The sequence below is a fragment of the Hyperolius riggenbachi genome, chromosome 9 (assembly GCF_040937935.1).
Source record: "Hyperolius riggenbachi isolate aHypRig1 chromosome 9, aHypRig1.pri, whole genome shotgun sequence".
NCBI lineage: Eukaryota > Metazoa > Chordata > Amphibia > Anura > Hyperoliidae > Hyperolius > Hyperolius riggenbachi.
Genome location: NC_090654.1, coordinates 10826509 through 10838611, shown reverse-complemented (window position 1 = coordinate 10838611; position 12103 = coordinate 10826509). Strand labels below are relative to the sequence as shown.

Sequence of the window (12103 nt, the reverse complement as noted above, 5' to 3'; positions counted from 1 at the left end):
CTAGTGCATGATTCTTACGCTCCAATGCCAGTAACAAAGCCTGCTCCACCATCCGTGCTGCTCCACCGACTTACATATAAGCCAAAGGGGTCACTTTTCAGCACATTTTTTGTGCTTAAAAATTCGGCTTATATGCGAGTATATAAGGTATCTTGGCATTCGTTTAGATCTCATTGGTTTCATATTCTTCCATTGCCATAAATATTTAGCAATTATACTTGTTGTTGCTTTCTGTGTATATATTTTATTAACTTTTGAATTGGTCTGATAAGCTAAAAGAAAAACTGATAGAAAAGTGTAAATGTTGCCCAGAGAAACAGATCGATCATGTGAGCTGTTCTATAAAGCACACATTTTGATTGGCTCTTTTTGAAGAACTACCGTATACCAATTTTTAGACAGTTTCCTTGACTCGGGAATACTCTTACTCTACATAACATGATAAAATGGCAGAATGTAATTATTAACAATTATCTTTGTTATACTTTTTTATTTCTAATATAATTTTTGCTATGTAATAAAGAGCTTTCAAGTTGATTGGTCCATTTTTTAAGGTTGATTTTTTTTTTTCATATTTTGAAATGAACCTAATTAAAAATATAAATATATTTTGTTTAAATCCTTTTTTTCTCTAGCACTGAGTAATAATATAAATAAATCATATAGTAATAAAACAATCTTAAATTCATTTAATTACAAGTTGCTATAAATCCCTGATTACCTGATGTCAAACTTCATCTGTCCCATCAGATACCAGCCAATTTCCAGCAGGCAGGATATCGCCACGTATCACTGCTGTAGTTATGCTAAAAGTGAACTGTGCCCAGTGCTTCTTACTTTATTTTTTTGTCTTTGTCTTTTGTATTTTTTTGTTTTTGTTTTTTTTGTTGTTTTGTTTTTTTTACACTAATGCATGCAAAAAATACAGTTCCCATCTCCTTTGTTTTGTTTTGTTTTGAAAACCATTAGCCAAAAACCTTTTTGTACAAGTCCCTCCAACCCTTTCCCCAAACCCTCCCATACCCCCCAAATCCACCCAAAAAAAAATAAAAAAAAGACAAAAAACAAGAAGTCAAAAAACAGATAATGTCTTTGAAAATACGGCAGAAAAAACATGAAGAAGAGTTCCCCTTTGCTTTCTCGCAGCTGTGCAACCATTTTGTGAGTTGAAGTGATACTCATGGAGCAAGACTTGTCATTGACACGATTTCGAGTGAACTGATAGGCTGGATATTGGTTTCTCTCACAAAATGGACGCCTCCACCACTCGTAAGCAAAGGGTACATTTTTAAAGATAAATAATATAGGAAACGTCAGTTACCTTCTAAAAAGTCAAGAAAACACAGGGCAAGGTGGAAGTGACAAAAGGTAAACCCATGCACTCGTTAACTAGAGAAAAGGATGTTGCAAGCTGATTTCACGTAATGGACGATGATGAGAGGAGTCACAGCTATGAGCGGTTCTTGATGAAGTATGGGAAAGAAATGAAACTTGCTTTTGAAGATGGACTTCTGATGGCTTGGGTATGGGTCTATATTTCTGCTGCGCGACCTCGTAAGATGTGGGCTTTGAAAACTGTAAGTCAAAAGGTATATTTTTTTACTACAAATTAGAGACAGTAGGTTTGATTTACCAAAGGCATTTCTGGCTTCAGATTATTGGACATCATAAGTGATCCTAAAATAACTGCCCTAGATTTATTTAAAAAGGAAAAAAAGCGTTCTTATGGATTGGATTTCGGCACCACAAGGGACACACTGTTGCTAACTTGTTAAACTTTTAGCGACTTTCATCCTTGTCTAAAACAGACCAAAGGACAACTTCAAAACCCTTGCCAACCAAAAGCAGTCAATGTTTAATTACATAAAAAGGCCAGTTTTTTTGAGAATCACTTTTTTTTTTAGCTCCAATGATCTGACTTGAAGATGCCATAAATAAGGCCCAGTGTGCTAGAACACGCAGTGTGCAATTTAATATGCCGTAGGGCACGCCTTCCGGTCAATTAAGGAATGAGAATATTTAAGTTTCAAAAATGCAACCAGTCAGTCCAAATCTAAGTGCACTTAATCAATGTTAAGTCAATTTTAAGATTTATTTTTTTGGCTTCAACCAGAATCATCCAGGGTGATGTCTCCACCTTCGTACTTTAGTGAACTGCAAGACGTTGGCTCTAGTTTTTGCTATAACCAAAGGCTTGCAAAATACCTGTTACAGGACATCGATGAGAGTGAGGCCCGTTTAGGAAGAATATTAAATAGGATTAAATCTATAATGTGCCCATTCTTCAGTTTCTGTGTAGTTATTGCAAGTGGTTGACAAGCCAATGATATTCAATCACAATCTGGAAATGGCTGCACTTTAACATCTTGACTAGAGATGGACTGAATGGCAGCAATCGCTTTGCCGATCTAAAGAGGGGAGATACCGAAATATATGGTTCCGATAGTGCTCTAGCAGCAGCATACTTTGGGCCAAATTTCTTGATCACAAAGTCATTCTTTAAAGCAAAGCTGTGTCAACAATAGGCTTAACAAGCTGAATACATTGTACCTATTCGATAAGTGACAATAAGGCCTTATGTGCCATCTGTTTTCTTTGTTTTGGTTTATCGATTTTCTGAATCATGTTTTTCAGTCTCTAGTGAGGGAACAGGAAGTCTGTGCTCCCGTGTCCTGGGTTTGCCTTCCTCATTGTACGTGAGGATTACTTTTGGTTCCATTCAAATGTTTCCTGTCTTGATCCGTCATTTTACAGGGCTGTTTTGCAACAGAAGCAAGCGATATGACCGGTTGCTGTGGGCAACAAACACAAATGCTTCACACACGAGGCCTCAGGTTGCAGTATCATGTTTCTCATAGGATATTGGAGGACTGGAGCCCACTAATCCTGTCACCAATATCACATGATTAGATATGGTGGTAGTTGGCCAATACAAGCAAATTAGTGTGGCCAGGAGGCAACCTGTATGATGTTTTCACAAGTTTATGTTACACAAGGTCACTGGATTCAGACACAGTTTCACTTTAAACAATGGTTTCTCATACACTGTTTTCACAAAGGGAAAAAAGGCTTCTTAAAAAGCTATTAAATATTTTTTTTGGTTTCACACAACTTTCCAAAACCCCCAAAATATTTATTCTTCTTCCAAAGATTTCAGTCACTAATTGTCATTAATATTAATGTCTGATCATGGTCTAACTGCGCGGCAATTCTGATGCCAGACCGGTCAAAGAATATGAGCGCTCAACTTGTCCAAGGTTTTGTGTTTATGTCTGCGGAGAAGGGGAGGTATGAATGGGAATGGAGAAGGGTTTCTTTCTCACAAGGTGTTTTCTTCCCATTATCTATCGAAAAGATTTTGACCACCCAATGTAGGTCTCAAACCCACAAACCCGTAGGAGAAGCTTTTGACCACCTAATGTGGGTCTCAAACGCATAGGAGAAGCTTTTGGTTTGTTAGTTCGAGGCCCACATTGGGTGGTCAAAATCTTCTCAACAATGGTTGACGACCTTTCACTAAGGACCATTATACCCACCTTGGTCAACAAGGTGCTATTAATTCAGTTTATCATGCAAGTTTTATGGACACTAGGTGCAGATAGGGATTGAGCCAATCAAATTCCCTTTATGTCTATTTGGATGGCCCAACTCCAAGTTGCAATACATTTGCAGGCCATATGGAATTATTAGTAGCATCTTATCTCATCTGTACCAAATAGACATGAAATCTTGGTGGACGTCATGGCTAAAGGCACATCTATAGAATAAGACCGACAACTACTAAATACCTTCAGGAAAAATGGCTGGTAATTACACAGAGCAAAATCTACCCAGCAAAACGTAACGCAACATCTCAAGTCTGTAGAGCCTTGTAAACCTTTTAAAGACACATTTGTGGACAATATTATTGTCTCTGTATTTGTAAGCTTACTGCTCCTTGGCGTTTAAACAACCAACAATGATCGCTGTTTAGTATAAATGAATGCGTTTGTACAAAATATTTTATAGAACCAGTGTCGTGATTAGAACTCACACTTCAAAGCAGTTAAGTGAGCATGTTTTGCAGAGCTAGGAAGGAATGCACAAAGAAATCAGATAAGGGGCATATCTGGGTCTCGGTGGTAAATGCAAGTCCCTTGTTAAATGTTCTTCTATTCAGTTAAAAGAAATTCTATACGCTGTGGCCTTATCTGGTGGTGCACAGTCTAGATCATCATCTCAACCTATTCCCCAACACATCAGTAAACATTAGGTTGGTTGCAATACATTGTATCTGTCTTTTTCGTTATTATAAAGCAGGTCTGTATGATGCTTGCAGCTGGTACATAAGCCTAGGTTTCTGGAGAAGCGGCTAAAAGGCGCTGTTGCCACTAATGAGGGGGTTTGTCAAGCTCAATTAAACCCGGAACTGAACAAGGGAAAATTCTTAAAGAGACTCTGTAACTATTTTTTCAGCCTTAGTTCTTCTATCCTATAAGTTCCTAAGCCTGTTCTAATCTGCTCTGGCTTACTGCAGTCTTTCCTAATTACACTGTCTCTGTAATAAATCAATGTATCTTTCCCCTGTCGTGTCTGTCGGGCTAAGGCTTTGAATGTGTGGAATGTGCAGGGCTGCTTGTCATTGAAGCGATACACACCCTCTGCAGGCCCCCTGCACACTCTGAATGACTCACACACTCTGTATATGTGAACCTATTACAAGCTGGTTAGTTTGTTTGTAAACACTGCCTAAAACTGTTAATTACAAGCCAGGATTGCAGCAGAGAGTGGCAGAAACAGCACAGAGGGGCCCAGGAGAAAATAAGGAATAGAATGGTATGCTTTTTAGTGTAAGAATATTAGAGTACAGATTCTCTTTAAAGCTATCATACTGTTAAAGTCAGAAACTCAAAATTGCATTTTTGTTCTAAAACATTAAACACAACAACAGCAAATAAGAGCCAGTCCGGTCAAGCATTAAGACTGACCTGATGCAATTTCAATGCATATTTACACCTCACTGAAGCTAATTAACATAATTGCTGGCTGCAGGACAAATGATCAGATTGACTTGTAATTAAGTAATTACTGAGCTATAAAAGGAGAGGAAGGTCTGAGCTCCCACCATGGATACAGCAGAAACTTTTCTGCCTTGTTTCCACAACTTAGTACACTTCCAACACAATCTCATCATTTTGGCGATGGCAATCTTATCTATTAGCTACTGAGTGAAGTGGAAAGTTTGAATATTAACCCTTCCAGTAATTTGAAAATCAATAACATGCTTTGAGCGATTAGTTTTATGCTGCGTTTAATGCTTTAAACAAAACCGTGTACCTTGCTGGAAAGCCAATCACTGTGGTGGGATGTAGAGAGTCCTACAGCATGGAGAAGGCCCTTCCTGGTCCCTACAGCTCATAGTGACTGTAGCAGAAGTCGCTATATTAGTTCCTATGGAATGGATTCACAAACCTATCTCAAGGAAAGTTCACTTATGAGATCATTCGATAAGGAGATAAAAGAAATCTGAAAGTGAACCTGAAGTGAAAAAAGTGCCCCTGAGGTGCTTACCTCTGGATCCTAAAGGGGCTTCATCCCCACCCTGGCCTGGGGGTAGCAGAGGTGATCCAGCAGTTGGACTGCCGAAAGTCCTCTTAGAGCTGGAGCGCAAAATAAGCGCTTTTTAAGCACTAGTGACTCTGAAAAACTCGAATGCAATGCTAGGGGGATTTTTTTTAAATCACATCACTCCAGTGTGAACACACACATAGTATAACGTTAGCAAGAGCTTTTAAAATCACAAAGCACTTAGACAAGCTCTTGTAGTGTGCAGTGCACCAGCCCTAATTCTGCATTATGCTAGAAGAAGAAACTTACTTCACAAAAGCTTTTTCAAAAAATTGATGTATGGTAGGATTTTACCTATCACCCATGTTTCTGGGACTAGGCCAAAAGCAAATGATGATAAGTAGATGCTATAGTGAGCAGACCTAAATGCTTTGAGGTTTACATTTGTTCGGAGTTACTGGAAAATGATGTTAGCATACTTATAGGTAATTGGGTTTAAAACAATGTAAAATGAGGTCTTGATCAATAATGCATTCTAACTGTACCATTTAATTTAAGAAACAGGCATTACAAACATGGCATGTAGAGTATAAATATGTGCCCTGCGTGTATACTGATAGTAAACCAGCTGCAGTGTGTGGTTGCCTCTGTTTCAGTAATGCACTTTAAAACTATCTCCACTGTTTCTACTGGTGTTGATTCACTTTCTGCACTCGTTATCAGTCACATCTCTGTTGCCTAAATAAGAATATACTAGCTCTGAGTACAGATGTACAGACTGCTTTTGGCTTTTTTTTTTTTTTAGAGATAAACATGGGATACGGTTGTATTTTAAAGCAGGAGCAAAACTAGGAATACATGAATGTTCAGCCATTGATCAAAAGCTTCATTTTAACTCGAAGTCCAATTCTAGAAATTTTTACTTGTACTGTAGATTTGGATAGTATGGCAGATGAGCTACTCCTGGCTCATTTTTTGTAATATAAATGTTAGCACAGATCAGTTTGTATTTTAGATACAAGGCAAAATCAACAGCACAAGTAGTGTTGGTGTTCATATTTGGGATCCTGCACTTTCGCCCGCAAGCGAGTGGACAGGGTCTTGAGAAGGTCACAGGTTGCAAGATCACTTTTCCAACACTAAATACAAGCATGTCCCATCAATGATCAGAAACTCATTTTAAGTCAATTAAAGCCCAATTAAGTATAAGGAGACTTGGGCCCACATGCAATTAACTTTTTCTCCTGAGTTTTTCTCCTAAGGGATATTTTCACACTTTATAAATAAAACCCTTTAGCAGCCAATTTATTTAGAGGCTTGCAAGTGGTCCAGGCCAATTTATTTCAGCACTTTTTGTTTTCTTATTTCTTACATTTCCCTGCTTCTAATAAGTACTGCTGTAACGTAGATGTATGGCCACTTGTATGGCCACTAGGAGCCAGTGTAAGACAATCAAAGAGGACTTCTGCTTTCAGTTTCTATATTTTCTGCCAGTAGACAGAAATCAAAGCATTTCAAAAATTTAGAGCACAATGAGTTCTGCCAACTGTGGCCAAAAGCAGTACACTTATCTCAAACGAGAGAAATGTATTAGATCTGCTCATGGGTTAAGCCACTGGCAAGCAATAAGATAGTCTGAATAATTTTGGCAATACCTTTTCACCTACTTTTGGTACCTTTTCAATTTCAAAATGCTGAAAAGTTATCTGAAGACGTTGAAAAAATTTACTCCTGGGAGAAAACTTGGGAGAAAAACTGAATTGCATAGGGTCCGAAGACTTTAACCTCCAGAATAGGTGCTTTTGGGTCTTACTAGTGAATAAAAAGCTATAACGTTCAGGTCATTGAACACTATGTTCAGTTTACTTTAAATCTTTTTTTTGGTCGGAGTTGGCCCTTAATGTAGATCTGGTCACACTGCAGAGGCTATCCTGAAGCGGCCGAATCTGGTGGATTTAATTCACGGTTGTTCTTTAAACTCTTGTGCCTCTCCCCAAACTCTTTGAGTGATTTATCTACAAAACACATCAATGAGTCTCCAAGCTGAATTTTATGGGTCTAGTTAAAAATGGTGCCAGACATCGTTTTTATAAAAATGGCGCCTCATAGGAAATCATTGTAGAATGTTTTTTATCGTTTCTGACTGTTAAAAAATGGCGCAGTTGTCCTAAACGATATTTTTCGTTTATGTTTTTGCTTTTTGCATCTCACTAATGCCCTTCCCTCCCTCCCTGCAGAGTGCGAGCGGTGCGTTAGATATGAGAAGACTCACCGGGATCCGTCATGCCAGCGATGACAGCTTCTCTCCCTGCAGCGCTCCCAGCGTCATCTCCTAGGTAACAGCGTGTCTCCTCACTGTGACACGCCTGCACGTACTGGCGGCAGCGCGTCACAGTAAGGAGACACGCTGTTACCTAGTAGATGATGCTCGGCGCGCTGCGGGGAGAGAAGCGGACATTGCAGACATGTCAAGTCCCGTTGAGTCTTCTCATACTAACGTTCCGCTCGCACTCTGCAGGGAGGGAGGCAGGCTACATGTCGCCGCTGATCTGAGGTCTCCTATTATGGTACCCAGCCTGCACTAGCCACCCAGCCTGCACCTAAAACGAAAAAAAAACATAAAACGATATTTTTCGTTTAGAAGACATTTTCGTTCACTGTCTGGCGCCATTATTTGGCCGGCGCCATTTTTAACGGACCCGGAATTTTATAGCACGCTAAGCCGCTCTCTATATGAGATTCTATGCCCACTTTCATACAATTTAATGTAATCACTAAGCCCTATATATTTCCAAGCTATGATCCGCCTACCGCCTACCGCCTATTTCCTAGCTATGAGCCGCCTAACAGTGCATTCTACGGTATGAAAATAATAGTAGTTATTTTTATCCTGTGATGGCGGACATCATTTCAGGCCACTCTATCTTTAATAAATGCCGGACAGATTTTTTTTTTCCTCCTCCAAAGCTCTGGAAATGAAAATCACGCCATTGTGAAATGGTCGATTTTAAGCCAATTTCGTGTCATACAATACTGCCATCCATTTATACAAACATATCGGAGAGGAAAATGCACCATTACTATCATCTGAAGTACTTAAAAGAGAGACGGTGGTTTCCCTTCGCTAGTCGGGAATGAACTCAGCTTGCAACATTTTGGTCAAAAGGATTTTTTTTCTCTTTTCCAGCCAAAATATTTGTAATAAAAAAGCAACTCTAAAAAAAATAAAATAAAAAAAATGTAGAAACAAGAAAAAAAAGGTCACCAATACTGTGTGTGGAGATAGGCAGGGGAGTGTTAAAAAGGGGAGGAGGTCTGTGCCAGAAATTCCCTGTGCAGCTCTCACAAATCTAACTTACGCCCTCCTTATACGAGGGTACATCCCCACTTCCAATGTAAACTTGAATTGCAAACCGCGGTGCTTCCGCACAGCAGTTCTCAACATGTCCACACAGCCCTGACCGGCCCTTAGCAACCTCTTAGGTGTCAGTTACAGTTTCTGTTGGGCTGACACGCCTTTCCAGTAATCCAAGATGTCATGTAAGTCCTCACCTTTAGCGAACTGGACTTTTTTGCGCAAGGCATGCCCAGCAGCAATGTAGACCTCTTCTCGCGTGTGTTTTTTGTATGGACGGAAGCGCTCCCATATCTTGTGGGTGTTCTCGGTGGAGTATTCTGGACTGGAGGAGTATCCCGAGAAATGGTGCCGGGGTGATAGCTGAGAATAGCTGGAGTCCCTCTTGGAACGTGAAAGAGGCTTCAGAAAACTGACTCTCTGGCTTAGCGTATCAGCACTCTCCTCGTAATAAAGGGCGGGGAAGGAGTGGCGATGCTCACTACAGTGGTAGGAAGGCTTCACATCTAAGTGGTGCACCCCGGCAGAGGACACAAGAGGGAGGCGGTCCATGGGGCTGTTGAGGGGGCTGCCCTTCTCAATATACTTGGAGTCACACTTTAGAGGCTGATCGGGAACATCCAAACTGAATACCCTGGCGCTCTTTATGGAGCCACTAGATGAAATGCTGCAGCGTTTCTTCGCGACTGTGGCAGCATCGGCACTCAACTGGCGCTGAAGAGGATGAACACCCTCCTTGTAGGGGGGAGAGAGGAAGCTCAACCGTTCCAAGTGACCCGAAGAGCTGGCTGGAATGGACTGGCAGTCGTAGCCCAGCTCCGGGTCCCCCCCGCCTAAAAAAGAAGCCGTGTCAAGCTTTAGGGCATCAATACAGTTATTGATAATTTGGTTTACTTTATCCACCTCTTTGGCAATGGTGGATATTTCAGCTGCTGACCCTTCACCATTATCCAGTTCTCGAAAGTCTTCCTCATCCTCGTCTCCTCCTGAAATACCTCTTTGATTCCTGTCCATTCCATCTCCACTTCGTACTTCCATGTAATTTGTGCCCTTTGGACCTTTGGGTGTTCCTATCTGAGAGTTCATTGGCTTGGATGGCATTCCTTTTTCCCCTCCACCAAGCCCACCAACAGATGTCGGGAGTGAAGAGATACGGGATATTGGAATAGGATGCTCTGAAAGCTTCTGGGAAGCATGTGTGCCAATACAGGGGTCAACATCTGAACCATACCTCATTTCAAGAATAGTCTTTTTCACATTGAGGGATTTTTTCTTCTCCTCTTGCATTCTTCTTTTCCTCAGGCAGTAGTACACAACTCCCAAAATGATGACCATGCCAAAGAGACAGCCTAATATAGTCATAATGTAGTGAGTGGTGGTGGAAGTATTGGGAGAAAATTCTTCTTTTTCCTTTGAACGAGTGAATACAAACAAGCAAGTATGGTTGTATCGCTTTGAGTTTCGAATGGATGCCACGCAGAAAGTATAGTTGACGTGGGCCTTCAGCTTATCCAGTGTTATATATTCTTTTTTATGCTTCAAAGTTGTAACATCATATACAAAACTATTGTTATACTGCACCAGAATATACATCTTTTTATAAGGGTATGGAATGGTGACAATCAGAGTGGCCGAACTTCCTGTCACATGATGGATCTCAATAGTTGGTATGCCAGAAGAATCAGTGGTTGACGTTGGAGTTGGTTCAGATGACAGAAGATCCCCAGGACTAAACCCAGAATTTTCATCTGGCTCATACGCTATGAACGGAGTTGGCCGCTCACGTGGTGAGGAATTGTAAGGTCCATTCTTGCACTGGGAATGGAGAACAGTTATGGCGTTTCGACTGTGGTGGGGTCTGGGGCTAAGAAGGGGGTACCCAAAAAACTCTCTAGGGCTTTCACACTGCAAGCGGTCATAGTTACGAGTGAAATTGTTAAACATGACTAGCCAGTCCAGAAATCCATAGAGTTCACAGTTGCAATGAAAAGGATTCCCAGCCAGTTCACATGCCATTAGTGCTTGAAGACCAACAAAGGTATTCCCATCTAGTCTGGCGAGTCTGTTGGAGGATAAATCGATGCTTATAAGGCTAGGACACTCAGAGAAAGCGCCTGGTGTTACCACCTCTATAAGATTGTGCTGAACAAACAGGAACTGCAACCTGGGCATCCCCCTGAGCATCCCCTCTGACAAATTTGTCAACTTATTGTATCCAAGCTGAAGTATTTGCAAGTTGGATTGTCCCAAGAAGGCCCCTTCCTCGATGTAAGAGATCTCATTTTTTGTCAGGTTCAGATCCGTCAGGTTTCCAAACCGGGAGAGCGAGGCGTAGCCAATAATCTTTAACTTGTTCTCGTTAAGCCTGAGATCGTGAACGGTGCTGTTGATGTGCTGAGGGATAGTCTCGTACGGAGGTTGATTTTGGCTACAGATGGCCAGCCAGACATAACCCTTGTCACCTTCAATCAGCCAGCAATCACTCCGCGTGCCCGGTGGGAGGTACCAGAAGGAAAGGATTACTGTTAAAAAAAGCCACCAGCATGACATGATGCAGAAGTAACAAGGATGAGGGGTCAGGGGGGCAGAGATGACGTCCGTTGGCGGTTTTGTGCCCAAGCTTAGCACGGTCCACGTACCACAGTTCTAGACAGAATCCTACACATGATGTTCTGTGGGGGCAGGATACGAGGGCAAGTCTTCGAAATAATAGTTATCTGATTAAACAGTTCGCATCCCCCGTCGGCAATCAACAGTTACTCGTTTGTGCTCCCAGGCGTTCTATCAAGCCGTGGAAAGTTAAGATGAACGGAAAGAGGGATGACAGGGAGCAGAGGACAGAGATAGTGTGTGTGACTGTGCCAGCCGCCTCTGTGCCCTGGGATGTAGATTTCAGGAGATGAATCCGTCTCTGTTTCTGTCCGACTCCAGCTGCCACCAGGCTCTGAAAGAGACGAGAGAAGAAGAAGACTACGTCAGCACCGAAGGAAAGAGGCGAGAAAGAGAGAGAGAGAGAGAGAGAGAGAGAGAGAGAGGAGAAAGCCAGAGGCTTGGAGGTAGAAAGGAGAGAGATAGATTGATGAAAAAAGGCAGAATGTCAAGAAATGAACATTAAGAAGAAAGAGCTAGAGAAGGAGGGAGAGAGAGAAAGGCGATTCTTGATTATATAGAACAGAGATAACTAGGGAAAAAATATAGAAA

General features: G+C 41.3%; 1 protein-coding gene across 2 annotated transcripts; it reads right to left on the bottom strand.

Moving 5' to 3' along the window:
- Positions 1 to 1108: 1108 nt before the first annotated feature.
- Positions 1109 to 11828, bottom strand: LOC137533682 (protein phosphatase 1 regulatory subunit 29-like). 2 transcript variants are annotated; one of them, XM_068255022.1, is made up of 2 exons: positions 9100 to 11828; positions 1109 to 1575 (listed from the first exon to the last, which is right to left on the bottom strand). In XM_068255022.1, the coding sequence occupies exons 1-2, from the start codon at positions 11450 to 11452 to the stop codon at positions 1532 to 1534; spliced, it is 2397 nt and encodes a 798-aa protein (XP_068111123.1). In that variant the 5' UTR covers positions 11453 to 11828; the 3' UTR covers positions 1109 to 1531. The 2 variants fall into 2 exon arrangements, with proteins under 2 accessions (XP_068111123.1, XP_068111122.1); XM_068255021.1 differs by lacking the exon at positions 1109 to 1575 and having other exon boundaries at positions 8895 to 11828.
- Between the last annotated feature and the right edge of the window lie 275 nt (positions 11829 to 12103).